This window comes from Corylus avellana, chromosome 1 (assembly GCF_965113065.1).
Source record: "Corylus avellana chromosome 1, dhCorAvel1.hap1.2, whole genome shotgun sequence".
NCBI lineage: Eukaryota > Viridiplantae > Streptophyta > Magnoliopsida > Fagales > Betulaceae > Corylus > Corylus avellana.
The window spans coordinates 10,792,301-10,809,310 of NC_142490.1; the positions used below are offsets into that span (position 1 = coordinate 10,792,301).

At 32.5% G+C, this 17,010-nt stretch overlaps 1 protein-coding gene across 1 annotated transcript; it reads left to right on the forward strand.

The window, feature by feature from the left end:
• The first annotated feature begins 587 nt into the window (after positions 1-587).
• TRM82 (Transducin/WD40 repeat-like superfamily protein) lies at positions 588-5,389 on the forward strand. Its single transcript, XM_059581776.2, has 10 exons — positions 588-818; positions 1,436-1,600; positions 1,857-2,037; positions 2,405-2,461; positions 2,544-2,614; positions 3,089-3,167; positions 3,285-3,344; positions 3,868-3,971; positions 4,066-4,126; positions 4,840-5,389. Exons 1-10 carry the CDS (start codon positions 685-687, stop codon positions 5,224-5,226), a joined length of 1,299 nt encoding a protein of 432 aa, XP_059437759.2. The 5' UTR covers positions 588-684; the 3' UTR covers positions 5,227-5,389.
• Positions 5,390-17,010: the final 11,621 nt, after the last annotated feature.

A 17,010-nucleotide genomic window follows, 5' to 3' on the forward strand; every position in this document is an offset into this window, starting at 1 on the left:
AGGAAAAATACAATCATTATAAAAATAAAATAAAATAAAATGATATAGATCAGAAAAAAAAATAATAATAAACAATCAGATGTATGGTGTCTTTTAAAACTCATTAGTTAAAATAGATAAAGTGGGTTTTGATTAGCTATTTTGCATAAAATATATATAAACCAATGTGAATGATAAAATGGGTGTAAAAGTCAAATTTATTCAAAAATAAAAAGAGAAGTGCTACAAACATTTATTCAAATAAAAATATAAAATAAATGACATAAATTTCCTCTAAATCGGTGTAGAGGAAATATCATCCAATCCATTTAAAATAGTATCAAGTGTTTATAAACATTTAAAATGCACATTAAATTCTTAAGGCCATTAATAGCAGTTTGCTAACTTAGACTAACGTTTTAAATGTTTATAGACAGTTGATACTATTTTAAATGAGTTGGATGATATTTTCTTCTTACTTATTTAGAAAAAATTTATGTCCTAAAATAAATATTAAAAAGATGATGGCCATTCGGATTCTCTTCACAATAATAATAATAATAGCCCACAACCCCTAATTAGATGTATTCCGGAAGCCCAAACGTTCAAAACCCATTTTATGTTTTATTTTCTTTCGGGTCCCGAACCACAAAACCCTGTAAACTCAAAAACAGCGAGGCGCTAAACCTCAAAACCCTAGCGGGAATGGAGGACACTCCGATGGAAGAGGGAGAAACCAACAAAGATATCGAGGTAGCTCCGGCACTTATCGCCGTTCACCCGGCCCAGGAATCCGTCGCTGTCGCCGTCGGGTCAGAACTCCGCGTCTTCGACATTCAGTAAGCTTCCATTAACTTTTGCTTTTTCTCTTAGTCTGATTCAATTTTTCGTTGTTGATTCGGATCTGTAAATGATTTCGACCCGAATTAAATGCATTGCATGTTGGAAGTTTGCAAATTTATAAAAGTTTAAGATGCTGCTGTTTGATCGAACGTGTTAAGCTCTGTTTGGTTGCTGAGACAGTTTATTTTATTTTATTTTATAAGTAATCGCCCCAGCGGGAGGAAAAGTGGAGATTTTAACTAGTTGAATTGAGTTTATCATTTCTCGGGATTTAATTTAAATGTTGAAAATGTTAATACTCAAGTTCAGTTTTCTTTTTGTTTCTCAAAATAAAAACTCTTTTCAATCTTCCCAGCAACCTTATGATGCACTTAAAGATTGGATTTAAATCAAGTGTCCATTATTTTATGATTATCCAAAAAAAAAAAAAAGCGCCAATTTCTCCCTAAACTTTCATTGCTCAAGTTTTAAAGGTATATAGTGCAATTAAGATAATTTGATGGTCATGTTTGCAGATGTGTGTGTTCAATATTTTGCAAAAGCTTTCAACGAGAGTAAGAATGTGACTTGGGTAACAAAATTTAACTTTTTTATTTTTATTTTTTTCTTACAGTGGAGGTAGTGCAGTTTCTTTAGTGGACGATTCATGTGGGCCATCTCATAAGGATTCAATAAGAGCTATTCGTTATGGTGCAAAGGGGAAGCTCTTTGTATCTGCAGGTGATGATAAACTTGTCAAGATATGGTCCACGGAGTCTTGGCGCTGCATTTGTACTGTGTAGGTTCTTCAAGCCCATGAGGCTTTATCTATAGTAAAAATTTAAGCTTACTTGATAGAGGAGATTTTGACAGTTTTTAAGCTTTCATAGAGTTTATTGAACGCTATGTGTCACACAGGCAATTTGTGCAATATATATCATTCAATGCTGTTTCCCGCTGTCCTCATCTGTGCCATATGTATCATGTAACCATGAGTTAATCTATAGCATTGAACCTGCCCCATGTCATATGAAGTTTTCCAACTTTTATAACAGGTCCTCCGAGAAAAGAGTAAGCGCAGTTGCACTGAGCAATGACGGGCTGTATGTCTGTTTTGCTGACAAATTTGGGGTTGTTTGGGTCGTGGACCTGGATGACTTTGATGGAAATCAAGCTTTAGTCAGTAAGAAGGCAGCACCAATGCTTTCTCACTACTGTAGCATCATCACTAGCCTGGTGAGCATTGCTATAATTGATTTTCTTTTGTGTGATTTTTTTTGTAAGTAATGAAAAAGTTATTGCTTACAGTGACCATATTTTTTCCCCCACTGCTTATTCTTCTTTTTCTAACCTTTGACAGCAGAGTAATAGATTATCAGTACATAAATTTCATGGTTTTTTTTTTCAAACGTTCCTCATTCACTTTTTTGAGACTTTATATGATGTTACTTTCTTTTTCCCTTTGTTTTTGGATTGATTCATTTCCATCTACTTTTGCTCATGTGTTGGTGAAGTTCGTCATAGATTAGGAGTAGCTATAGCCTTTTTGTCTAACTGGTTACATGATTTTCACATATGAGCTGGCTGTGAATACTTTTTGCAGGAATTTTCACCAGATGGGAGGTTTGTCGTTAGTGCTGATCGGGATTTCAAAATTCGTGTAATCAAACTGTACTACCTTTTGAATGAGTGAAAGAACTAATTTAATTTCGCATCTCTTGACACTATTATTCTTATGATAGGTTACTGTGTTTCCTAAGAAGCCTTTGGATGGACTTCATGAGATACAAAGTTTTTGCCTTGGTCATACCGAGTGAGTGGAATTTTATTGTCACGACTGTTACCAAACAAAGAATGCAGATTGTAATTGGAGTTCTAGGCAAAAGATTTATTCTGTTTTCTTATTCAAATTTCTTCTGGATTTACTGATGATTCATGTTCTCAATACCTTTAAGCATTTTTTTTTTGGGTTATGCTAAGTGTTCTTCTAGTGTTCTCCTGGTGTCTTCTCAACTGTGATGTGACTTTTAAAATTATCGTTGAATTTGAGATTATCATTATTGACTTTTAATCTATTGGTGATTTTAAAAGCCACATCACAATTGGGAGGACACCAAAAGAACACCTAATATTTTCCCGCATTTATGTTGAAACATTTTTGCCACTTATAGGTGGGAATGTAACCCTTTTTGAATCTTGATTGCATAAGTCCTTTATCTTTCTTCATGTGCAAGTACTCTTCTAGCTGCTAAACATTCATTTCTCAAACTTTCATGACTATTGTCAGATTTGTGTCCTGCCTTGCTTTTGTTTATACCTCAGAGTACCCCCAGGGGTTTCTCGTCTCTGGAAGTGGTGATTCAACAGTATGTGATCTTAACAACTTTGCATGATATAAATAATTTGCTTTAAGGTGCTGTTTTGGACGAAACATACTTATCAAAAAGTTTTGGACTAAACGTAGATCCATGTTGATTTTGCAGGTTCGATTATGGGATATTTCCTCTGGATCTCTCCTTGATACTTGTAAAGTTGAATCAAAGGTATTCCACTTGTTCTAAGTATCCCTGAGGTTCCAACTGACCTCTTTATTATTCTGAAATATCACTTGCTTTTATTGGAGGGTTGATGTACATAAGTCATATGATTTTTTAAGTAATCGACTTTTATTAAAAGGAAAAGGGTGCAACTCATGTACACAGAAAGCATATAAGAGAGATACCTTAACAGAAAAAGATAAATGATAAAAAGAAGTCATTAAAGCTAGTAATATGAAGGCAAACAAAGGCGGCTGTCCAGTGGTATAGGATTTTGAAGTTATGTGAAATTTGTGTTCAGATATTACCATGCTTATTTGTATCTTCAATATTTCCTTGTTAGGGTTCAAATTCCCAAATTACAACTATAAATAAAGTCCTATTTCAAAATCCCCCATTAAGAATCCCCCATTAAGAATACAGCACGGCATAAAAAATAACAGTTGGTGAGATTATTAAAACTCGGAGGTGGAATTTCCCCCATTAGCCTGTCTGTTTACTTGCTTTCAATTTCACTTGCTTCCTGAAGGCAGGGCTTTTAGAGTCTAACGGGAGAGGAGAGGAGTGTAATTCTCCTGTTACCAATCTGTGTACCATCCCAGATGGTACACTAATTGCAGTGGCCATTCAAAGGCAAGTCACCAAGCCTTTCTTACAGTATTATATCTTCATGAAGCATTCTGTTTTGATTTGATGTCTCAGTACTTGTTACTGTTTTTGATTGTAGCTTGCAAGGAATAGTGTTGTTGAGCTGTGACCTTTCTGCTCGAACTCTTTCGATTGCAAAGGTAAGGACCTCAACCTCTTGGCAATATTAACACTTGTATTGTGCAACTCTCCAGAAGAACAGACTGCCCTGTGATCAGGCACTTTCAGATACATTAATTTAGGGATAAATACACATCCCCCTCAAACTACATCGTATTGTCAATGTCATCCCAAACTATAGATTGTGTCAATATCCCTCTAAAATACCAAAAAAGTGTCAATGTCCCCCAATGGCAAAAATATCATTAAAATATTTTTATTTATTTTTTAAACAAAAGAGGAGGTTCCAGATATGACGGAAGGGGGTATCTCCAGGTTTTCGAAGAAAAGGAATCTGTTCCTTGCTTGGCCTGTTGTTTTGGTTGTTGATTGTGTCTAGGCAATGACAGGAACTATCAGCTTTAAAACGTAGTGTGGTACTGTCATTCTGTTTCCTCTCTAAATGAAAATTCTGATATGATTTGTGATGGAAGTTCTGCCGTCAAAATGGTATTATTTGTGTAATTGTTCTATACTGTTCCGCCTATTGGCAATCTTTTTGTTTCCACCTGTCAATTTTAGGACTAGATTCCATCCATCTGTTATGTTAGTTAGCATAATGGATATTTCTTGACTCATGTTGATAATTGTCTTCACTTAGTTTTTATAAACTTGTGATTGTCTCAGATAAATATATGATGAATCATACAAAAGTTGTTGATTTTTCTATTTCCAACCTGTTTGATTCTTCCAGGTGGTCTCAATCAAGGGAGAGGCCTTCATTCCTACAAGCCTAAGCACTAGCTCTTCAGGATTATTGTGGATGGTGGCTGGTGTCTCTAACTTGCGTGGTTGTGATCACCCTTCTTTGGCCCGTGTGAGGGTTATCTCAGGGTTTAGGGAAAGCAGTGCCTGTTCTCCAGAGCATGAACAGACTGTCTTGGGTGATAATGAGATTCCCGGCGGCGACAAACTGCTCGAGAAGTTGCAGGGAAGTTTGTCAGTTGACGAAAAGGTATTCCTGGCTGCTGCTGAAGCAGTGAAAACAGCAATGAGCAATTTGTTAGTTAAAAAACAATACTCTGCAGAGAAACGAGATCTTCGAAAGAGAACCAGAAATGATAGAAAAATCAAACAGTGATGAGTTTCTTGCAGCTCATCTAAAACTGATTTTTTTTTTTTGTTTTTCTTAGAGCAACCGAAATACTAATCATTTGTAGTGATCTTAGGTTCTTGTAATACTAATTATTTGTGCTTGTATCAACATAAAAAGGCAGGGGATATATAGTTGTGATATTTATTTAGGAGGAATGCAGCCTAAACCCCAAACGGAAATGGGTGCAGGCAGGCCTCGCCGTTTTCTGGCTTCCAAACACTAACTAGAAAATGTAAAATTTGTGTTTCTTTCATAATCCTGCATTCTCTTAGGAAGCAAAAGAGAGCAGAATTTAATTAAGTTATCAACCATCTAGAATTTAATGCAAAGAATGTAGTTAACTTGAGGGTAAAATGGTAATTTTATTTTGGCTATAAGTAACCCGTCCTTTCAGTTCTTTTAAACTCGAAATGAATTAGAGAGTATGGTGGTCCAGGTTAAAGGGGCTTTTGAGAACATGGCTAAAAGAGTTTTGCTACGTGTCTTGTGCATATGTGGTCTATTTCTTTTATAAATTTAATAGTTAATTTGTAAAAAAATAATATATAGATATAAAACAAAAAAAAATTTAAAAAATTCATTAATTTACAAAAGAGATAAATGGCTGTGGATAAAGAAATGTAAAAAATAAAAATAAAAATAAATAATAATAATAATAAGGAGAAATTTCACTAAACCCCCGAAATTTCAACCAATTTGATAAGTATTTCTTGAATTTTCAAAACTCTCACTTAGACTTCCTAAACTTTGGTTTGCTCTAAACTTCGGTATGGGGTAGCCTAAGTGAAAGTTTTGATAATTTAGGGAGTGCTTGTCAAATTGGCTGAAAATTCAGAAGGGACTTACTGAAGTTTTTCCTAATAATAATAAATATCTCTCCCGGAAAAACGATTGGAAAATAAATAACAGTGCAAAGGTGTTGGTTAGTCACATCAAGTAAATGTTTGGTTAAGATTTGGTGTAGGGCTGTGTTACACAACTTACACTGTTCAGAACCACGCGTGTTGGCTTTTGACTTTGAATTTTTATTATGCCTGTTTTCCTGTGTTCCTGACAAATTGCTTGGACAAAAAACTGCAACAAATTCAATACTTGTTTTTTCTTTATATATATATATATATATATATATATATGAGAGGTGATAAAGAGCATGCCAGACATGTATAAACAGTCATGTGCGCTCGACTAAATTTTTTTTTAAAAAAAATTTTAATATAAAAAAAAAGAAATTAGCCGTATTCTTGCACGCCCAACTTTGAATCATTACTCATATATATATATATATATATATATATATATATCTTGAGATTCTTTTTGACTCGTTCAATATGTTAAGAGAATGCTATAATGATTGAAATTTTTGTTATAAATGAGGGTTTGTTTTTTTATTTTTAATTTTTTTTTTATAACAATGCTTCTTTTTTATTCATTTCATAAAAAATAGAGCATGTTACTCTAACAAAACAATATCATAGATATAATAAAAAATTTCATCTATTCAAATTTGATCTATGTTTTGTTTAACTCTTTCAATGTCACAGTCCTAATCAGTTTCCAGATCTGCAGCAGCATATTCCACTGAATCACGTTTCTGGCTATTGCCCAGTCCATCACAACTTTCTTAACTAGACAGTCATTTCTTGGCTTTTTCATCTTCGCTACAAGTGCATTCTCAAACGAAATTTCCTTTGCTGGCTCTACCATTAGTGACAATTCTTTCATATGCCTAATAATTCATCCGCCATCGATCAATTATTTACTTCCATAAAATAATCAAAGAGAAAACAAAAGACAGACCAGAGATCTAAGATCGTTACTCTTAAGGTTTTGTATAAACAAATCCTTAGAAAAACGACTAAAGGAAATTGAAACAGAAAAAACTTTACCACGTATATTGCTGCTAAAAGCAAATCTAGAAAGAAAATAAACAGAAATTGTATTAGAACTTGAGCATCAACAAATTCATCACTGTATTATTCAGAAAAAATGAAGAGTTGGGAAGAAAGGGAAGATAGGAATAAGGTTTTTTGAGAGATAGGAATAAGGTCATTTTGGGTTATTGTTGATCGCCAGAGTATGGTACACAATCATATTAATTCAATAAGAGCACAACGTAGCTCTATCCAACTCTTATAAGCATTTAACACCAAACTACACATTAATCATTTGTCTCCATTTTCTATTTCTTATGCTTTTCTATTTAATTTTTCATTTGTTTATGAAATTATTGACAATATGGTGCATTGGATATCTGTGGTCGTTTAGCATGCAATTTTCAACCACATACAGTAAGAATGGCCTAAAGACATAAGCAAAAAACTGTGCTCGTACAAATTGTTGAAAAATATTTCAAAGATATTACTCTTAGTTGGGACGAAACTACTTTCCAAGAACCTACTCTAACTACTCCTTTTGCAAACAACCAATGACTTAAAGGTGTACAATTAAAGCACCAAAATTCGTACCCACAAAAAACAAAACAAAAAAAAAAAACACCAAAATTCGTATGTTGTCCCATATAATCCCATTTTAACCCTACCCTGAAAATCTTGAGATTTAGGGATCATCCTATAGAGATTCATCCTAAGATTAAGAAAAATGTATATGGGAATGCCTGCCACTATTCTCCAACTGTTTCTGCTATTTGGGTTTACTTTAGTAGTATCAAATTTACTAAATTTATGTTAAATCATTATTTATTCTAAAAGTTAAAGCTTATAGAAAATAGTAGATAATAAATTTAATAAAATATTTTTAACACTCCTCTCATTTGTGGGATCATATTTCACTTTAATAAGTGAGGTCAACACGTAAAATATTTAATTGAAATAAGGTAAATTGTGAAGTTAGGGTTTAACTCAGGACCTTTACGCGTTGATATTATTATGTTAAGATTTTAGAATAAATAGTGATTGAATATGGTCTTAGAGCAAAGGTCGTGAGTTCGAACATTGTCTTTGTCATTCATCATTCATTTATTAAGGAAGAGCTTGAGCTCACACGTGAAAACGAGTATTAAAATATATATTAAATTATTAAATTCACCCATTTTTATCCGCTTAAACTTTTAGAATGCCCGATAATTTATCAACTTAACCATCTTTTCTTAAATCACCGTTTGTCCTAAAAATTTAAGCTGATACAAAGAGATGAATTTATATAATCAGTACTTTAATAGACCCTCTCACATGTAGGCTCAAACTCTCTTTTAAAGGGTGAAGTCCTAACACATTGAATATTTGATTTATAGGGTGAATTGATAGAGTCAGGGTTTGAACTCAGAGCCTTTGACTCTAATACTGTTTTAAACCATCGTTTATCCTAAAAGTTTAAGATTATAAAAATAGATGCATTGAATTATTTAATCAATATGTTAACATCTTTCACATTATTTCAGTGCTTTTACTCCAAGTTCAAACCTTTATACATCAATCTGAAAACTAGTCTACAAGATTAACTTGTTAGAGTGGTCAAAAGAGATGATGATTCAAATGGAGTATTTGGGCCTCCAATTCCATTAATCATTTCCCCTTTTTATCCACTTTTCTTGTCGCTGCAACAATTTGGAGAGATTGATTTGGACAACAAATGGGACAATTTCTAGAGAGTTGAAAACAAACATACTCGTCATTTTCATCCTAATCAGTGCCAACACCAACACCACTCAAAATGTATACGTGTAATTTCAAGGTTTTGAAGGGGTGCCAAAAAGTCAACATTTTATAAATTAAACCACTTATTTCATTGCATTTGATTTGCTGTGACTAAACTTAAATTACGTATATATATAATCTTGTTTGAATCATGAAAATGACACTTGGCACAATGATAGGGACTTCCACTTGTTTAAGGCTACGGAACAGGACATCACAACTGCTCATCTTATCCGGCTACTAATACTTCATTGCCGTGTGGCAATCTAAAACTATGCCACCTACTTCATTTATTTATTTATTTATATATCCATAAATTTATATATTTATATAATTGATTTGGTTCAAAGATGTGTGTCCTAACTGCAAAGCAAGTGATTGAATATGTTGAAATTTCTAATAAAATATAAAATAAGAGAATAGTGAAAGTAAGAGAGAAAGAGAATACATGAATTTTTGGTTACACAATTGTATTACGTGGTTTATTTGTAGAAAAATAAAATATATAGTATGTCAATGTGAGTTAGGTTGGGAAAGATACAAACAAAGAATTATAGTAAATACCTATTAAGAAAAACATATTAGGTTAATGTGATCTATATATATATATATATATATATATATATATATAAGCATCACTTAATTAAACCCATGAGAAAGCTTGAATTTTGGATAATCAAATTCTAGAGTTTTTCTTTTTTTTTTTTAAGCAAAAAGGATAGGAGATGGCGATCAATTTTGACTATTTTACCTGGGCGTGATAATAGTAGTATCTATTCACCGGGAACCAATGACATGAGAGGCTTAGACGGTGAAAAATTGCAAGTGCTCCCTCAAGCTCGGTTGAGTCATAACTTGACCTACCATCACCAAAGCATTAGTGGGGCCCAAAGCAACTAACACTAATCAGACTAGTGTGTGCATTCCCATTGTGGGTTTCGACACACGTCTTAGTGCTCACCCAACTACTTGAAAGTTTCATTGAGACCACTAAACTACAAACACTAATTGTTTCTTGACATTTGATTATCCATAAACAACCGTGATAAATACCTATAAAAAAAGAAAAAGCCAAAATTAATATGAAAAATATCCTAATATATCATATATGCCACAAGAAAATGAAGGGAAGTGAGATTTAGATGGAAGAAAATGGTGGTTTGATGTGAGACAGATGTAGATAGAGCTTCGAGTACCAAATGAATGTATAAATCGAGCTAGTGTGAGATGATTGAGTTGTGTAACCACTGAAGCAAAGCATCTTTGTAAGAAGCAGAATTTCAAAGGATTCTTTTCAAAGGAGATGAGAACACTTTATGAAATTCCTGTCACGATAATGCCACCACTACTACACGTTGTGTGTTGGAGAAGATGGTAGAATATTATGGCTAAAAGTCGATTTTTCTTCATCTTTTATTTCTTTATTTATTTATTTTTTTTATTTTTTTTCTTTTTGTGTACATGTGTGCATGTGTGTCGGGTTCTGCTTGTGCAGGATACAAGGAAGTTTTCTTCTACTTATCATTCTAAAACATGCATTGCCATGTTCAAAGAACCCTAAAAGCATAAACATCATAATTCAGTAAGTGAATGATGGAAGAGAGGAGAGGATAAGATTGTATAAACTGGCCATGAAATAATGTTAGTATCTATCTACATTCTAATAATGGTAGAATATTGGTTAAATGGTCTATTTTATATTTGGTTTTAGGCAGAACTGATAGCTTACTACTTTGAAATTTGAACATTGGTTCATTATTTACTTTGTATTTAAGTATTTAAGTTCAGAATGAGAATATTATCATTGAATTTGTGCCGTTCTTCCTTTCCCTCCTTCCTTGTTCCTGTCCCTCTTTCCTTTGGTAGGAGTGCTCGGTGTCTTCTATGTAATATCTTCTGGACTCTGTTTCTAGCGGTTTTGTTTTAGATCTAGTTTTTCAAACTCATATCTACTCGTCTTAATCACCAGCCAAAGCGTGTATTCTCGATGATGTCTACGATGCTGTGCTCCCCCACTGCTGCTTGTATTGGGGATTTTGATTTTTTAGTTTTTAGTTTTTAGTTTTGATTTTTTTTTTTTTGTTGTTATTTTTGTCTTGGTCTTTGGGTCGAGGGCATGAGTTGTTTTCCTAGCCTTTTAGGCTAAGGAGGAGTAGATCGGTGCGGAGATTATCTTTTACGGCCGGATTTCATAAATGTAATTGTACATGGGTTAATGGAAGCTGAATTCATAAATAGTACTTGATTGTAAGAATTTTCTAATTGTATCTATGATTTTGTAATTGTAACTTAAGTATTTAAGTTAAGAGTGAGAGTATTATCATTGTATGTGCGCCGTTCTTCCTTTCCCTCCTTCCTTGTTCATGTCCCTCTTTCCTCTGGTAGCATTGCTCGGTGTTTTTTATGTAGTCTCTTCCGGACTCTGTTTCTAGCGGTTTTGTTTTAGATCTAGTTTCTCAAACTCATATCTACTCGTCTTAATCACCAGCCAAAGCGTGTATTCTCGATGATGTCTACGATGCCGTACTCCCCCACTGCTACTTGTATTGGGGATTTTGATTTTTTAGTTTTTAGTTTTGATTTTTTTTTTTTTTTTTGTCTTGATCTTTGGGTCGAGGGCGTGAGTTGTTTTCCTAGCCTTTTAGGCTGAGAAGGAGTAGATTGGTGTGGAGATTATCCCTTACGGCTAGGTTTCATAAATGTAATTGTACATGGGTTAATGGAAGCTGAATTCATAAATAGTACTTGATTGTAAGAATTTTCTAATTGTATCTATGATTTTGTAATCTCATAGTTATTTGCTATGATTTATCAGAGCTTTACGCTTTGTGATGTAAAAGCTTTATGTTCTTGATCTTTTATCAATGAAATCTGATAAGATTCCCGTTAAAGAAACAAAAGAGTATTACCATATTAAATTTATCATTTCTTAAAATCTAACATATACTTTTTTGTTTATACAAAATTTTGGATGGTCATACTGGCGATGGGTTATCTGCGAAACAAATTGAAAAAAAAATGACATGGTAATGTCGGCCACCGGACGAGAACCTTTGATACTTAGTTAGCAAAACGCCTTTTGAAAGAGAAAACTAAACAAAGAGTTTGGGGAAAAGAGATCGTATTCGTACTTGGGGGTGTACTGTTATGTGAATTATTTCGATGCGTGAGACCATGGAGGAGCGGATCTGACGGACTGAAATTGTACCAGTGACGACGTCGCTAATGCGCCAGTGCGTGGGACCCACACACCGACACATGGCCAGCAAATTGATGTATAACGGCCAACGGCGGGGGGGAGGGGGGAGAGAAAGGGTGGTCGGTGAGCACAGTGAGCGGTAGAGTAGATAGATGGAATTGATAAAGAAAACTAGATCTGATTTTGAAGAAACTAGATATAGAAACCCAATCAGATCCGGTGGGATCAATGACAATGGATAGGAAAGAGAAAAGAAAAAAAAAAAACAAGAAGGGGAGGGGGAGGAAAGAAGAGGGTAGTAGAGGGGAGGAGGCTCCTCCCCTCAGGAGCAATAGGTTTGTGGTGCTCTCCAACCTAGTTAAGCCAAATTCAATGTATAATTTCCCAAAACTGGATTGATAACAACGTTCGAGCTCACTCATAATATATACCATACCAAGCCTAATGATTCCTGTTGAGTAGCATCATAACAATGTTGATAGTAAGAGTTTTTAAGGTTTGAATTCAGGACATCAACTCTCATATATACTATATTAAATTATTACTTAAAACAAATAATAATAATAATAATCATTAATTATTTTAAAAATTTAAGTCGATAAAAAGAATAAATTTAATTATTTAAGTAATTTTTACTGTAAATCTTTTTTTTTTTTTTTTGACATGTCTGTAAGAGGGGACATGGGCGAGAGATTTGAACTAGTGACCTCAAACTTCATGAGGTGTAATCCATAGCCCATTGAGCTACCCCTTGGAAACACTCGAAATCTTACGAATAAGGATATAATTGATTTGATTATCTTATCTTAATTTAAATGAATTGTTTTGAAATTATTCAAATAACGTGTATATTTCTATAAATATAACTTTGTTCTCAAATAACCTATTGGATAAAAGATATAGGTAGTCCTACATCCAAATTTATTTCCTTCTATGCTTTTATGTCTTTGTTATGAAATTCTATGTGGTACTCTTTCAATTATCGAGATTTGGCTGCTCCTATCACAAAATGTGTAAAAAAAAAAAAAAAAAAAAAAAAAAAAAAAAAAACAATTTTAAAGGTTAAACTGCGTTTTCAAAAATCACATTTTCAAATCGCAGATTTTAAAATCCTTATTTTAAAATCGCACTTTTCAAAATCGCAATCTTAAAGAGACCCTTAGAACCTGTTTGAGATTGCGTTTGAGGGGCCTAAAAATGCTTTTAAGAGTCAAAAATGTCCGTTTGAAAATAAATAAATAAATAAAATTTTAAAAAAAATACTCATTTGGTAAAAAAATTAAAAGCGTTTTTAAGAGTTTAAAAAGTCTAAAAATTGTCAAAACGCACTTTTAGCAAAAACTTCAAAATGAAACTTTTGCTTAAAAACTCTTTTTGACTTAAAAACACTATTTTTTTCAAATACAATTCTAAATAGGCTATTAATTTACGTCAAATTTTATCAAATGGCCATTTTAACTAAAAAAAAAAAAAAAAAAAAAAAAAAGGGTAAAATTGGGTTTGAAACATGTAATGATGGACCGTTATGAGAAGCAGAAAAACCGAATAGTAGCCCACTTTTTCTGTACAACCCAAACATGGGGCCGAAGGTGGGGCCGGTGTCTAGAATACGTTAACAAAGCGAAAAGGACAACGCCGGAGGTTGGGCCCACAAAGTAGCATCCGGATTATGTTTATCTTGAGTGGAGGTCTGAGTGGGTCCCACAACCCCTATCCTACGTACGTGAAGAGTCTGGGATTGTCATGTGTACGTCTCTTGCGCGGCGGGACAGTCCCGCTAATTTTTTGCTTCCCGTTACTTTCGGTGGACCCCACCACCAATCCCACCCATACACCATTTTTATTCTTTTTCTGGGCCCCACCGTCTCACCTTATACAAGATGATATTGATAGGGATTTTTTTTTTAAAAAAAATTTTATTATTTAGAATTGGAAAATATTAAATATAAGAAAAAATTCTTATTAGATCTTTGAGTCTGTTAGTTCTACCAAATTTGATTCTTAAGGCTTTAAAAATATTGTGAAGATTATTGGATTAACTTATACGATTTAAAATTATTCCTATAGTCTAATTGTTGATTTGATTACAATTATCTAATAAATCATATCTAATAATATATTCTAACATAAGATAGTTAGAAGGACATATACATTTATGTAACAAATAATCATTGATTGACGGGTGACATGATTAATGACTCAAGCTTACTATATAATTGTAAAATTACAATTATATAACTAAATAAAAAATAAAATTTAGAAGAAAAAGAAATGATAGGCGAGGGGAAGGGAATTGCCCATGCTCCTCTTATGGCAAGGGGTGCCTCTCCTCCATCCGTAAACTTCTATATTTAAGTACACTTTACAATAATTTTTATTATATTTATATATATTAATTAAATTTTCTTTTGTGATTATTTAGCTAAAATTTAATTGAATATTTAATGAGGTGGACGTGAATGATGTAATTAGGCTACTGATTACTAATGGCTAATCGTTTTTCAATCTTGTTTTGTTGGCAGTCCCCGTCTCAGAAGTCTAACGCGAATTCCAGAGTCTAGGTAGGCCGAAGACTTTATAGGGTGGCGATGTACTTTGAGCCAAATCCTTACTCTTTTCCAAAAGAGTAATTAGAGGGTTATAGTAAAATATAAAAAAAAAAAAAAAAATGCAAGCAAAATCAAACCTAATTTGGACCCATTCATCATCATCATCCCTTATACAACTTATTTACGTGGCAAACAAGTAAAACATGGCTTGGGCCCACGATCTCTTCTCGATCATAACCACTCTCTCATTTTTTTTTTTTATTTTTTTAAATAAAAAAATTATCATATCGTTTTATGCATAATACATACAAGTTTTTAGTGCAAGTCCATTAGCAACTGACAAAACCCAAATGCATTTTTCACCCATCTCACATGCATACATAATAAGTTACAAAATTTATAAAATGGTGGAGGGTGGAAATAACGTATAATGCTTCACTCTATTTTAAGAATGATGTAATTTTTAAAATTACTGTCGAGTTTATGATTGGTTATTATTAAACTTTTGATCAAATGATAATTTTAAAAGTCACATATTTAAAAAAAAAAAAAAAACATAAAATAGACTTTTAAAATTACTCTGACGGGAATAATAAATTCTAAAAAAACCCTTCATAAGTCAAACATTTTTCAGGTTTGAAAGCAGGGACTTTGGAATGAGACCCTATAACCACTTAAGTCAAAAGTCAATTTCAAAGAATTATTGAGAGTGGAAAAGAGCTCTTTCATAACTTTTTCCTCACTCAAAAAAATAAAATGTCAAAGAGTTCGTGTAAAAAAACGATTTTGCATCTACTTCTTCAACAAAATCACTTTTGTCAAAGTATCAAGTTTGCATTTTTTTTTTTTCTCTCCCAAAATGACATTAGCAAGGGTTCAATGCTCAATGTGTTAAAATCTTTTGTTTTTAATCTAAAAATATAAATATTAGGAAACAACTCAAATACAAAACTCTTTTAAAAACACGATTGACATTTTTTTTCTTCAAAATTTATTTGAGAAAGCATTTACATCTGACTCATCAAATGTTTAACTAAAATTTAGCTAATTAATCTTCTTTTACTTTTTCTTTTTTCATTTTAACTATCAATTTTTTTTTTTTTTTAACACTTACATTCGACTCAATATTTTAGCTATCCACTGTCAATTTCTCTTGATCTATTTTCATTATTCTCAAAGATTAGAGAGAAGAAATTGATTTTATTTTATTAATTTAACTTTCGCATTGTTGAGCTACAATTCTATTGAATTTACATAGCAGCTAGACAAATCTTTTAAACAAAATCGCTAGTAGGATGGAGAGCTTTTTTTTGGTAGGCTATTTTGGCTAGTTACCTATAGCCAAAATGGTTATAGAGAAAAACATTAAAATATATGGGAGACTAATATGATTGTCGAAGAGAATAAAGAAATATTTGAAAAATAATATTTAAATAGAACAGTGAAAGTTAATAGTTAAAATGTTGAGCCTCATGTAGGTGTTTTGAGAAAGTGAATAGTTAAAATAGAGACATGTAATTTCTTTTTTTATAGTTAAAACATTGAGTAAATTTGATGAGCCCAATCTGAGTGCTTGAAGGTTAAGCAAACGAATCTTTTGGCTATTTTGGCTAGCCCAATATGAGCGTTTTTAAAGCATTCATATTCAGCTCAACAAATATTCAGCTAAAGAATTCTTTTTTTTTTTTTTTTTTTTTTTATTTTAGTTACTCATTTTTTTAAAAGCACATACATTTATTTGGCTCAATATTTTAGCTATCTAATTTTACTTTCCAAATTAAAATATATTTCTTTACCTACTTTTACTATTCTCAATGAAAAAAGACAACGAGATTAATTTTTGTTATTAATATAAATTATGCATTGTTGATGTACAATACTCAGCAAATTTGCTATAGTAGCGAAGCACTATAAATCTATAATCCTTACATATTTTAACGAGTCGGATGCAGAGCATTTTTGAGAACTTGATATTTTGACAATCCCAATATGATTACTTGGTCCCGTTAAAATTTTTTGTTTTTTATTTTTTCTTCTTTAAAACAAAAATATTAACCAAATTCAATCTAAAAAATAAAAATAATTTTCACCCTTTAGGTTTATATATATATACTCTTCGTTGCTCAGAAGGACCCTGATTAGGTGACCTAAGCATTCCCTACAAGTGCGTGCGTTTATTTCTGCATTTATAATAGCGCAGGCTACAGTAAGAGAGATTTCAGACAGTCCAAGAGAGTCTGGAAAAAAGTAGAATTTTTACGTAAAAAGAGAAAAAAGAAAAGAAACTCCCCACAAAAAGACAAAGAGAGGGATAATAATAAATAAGAAAACCAAAATAAATAAGTAAATTACCATATAATAAGTAAAT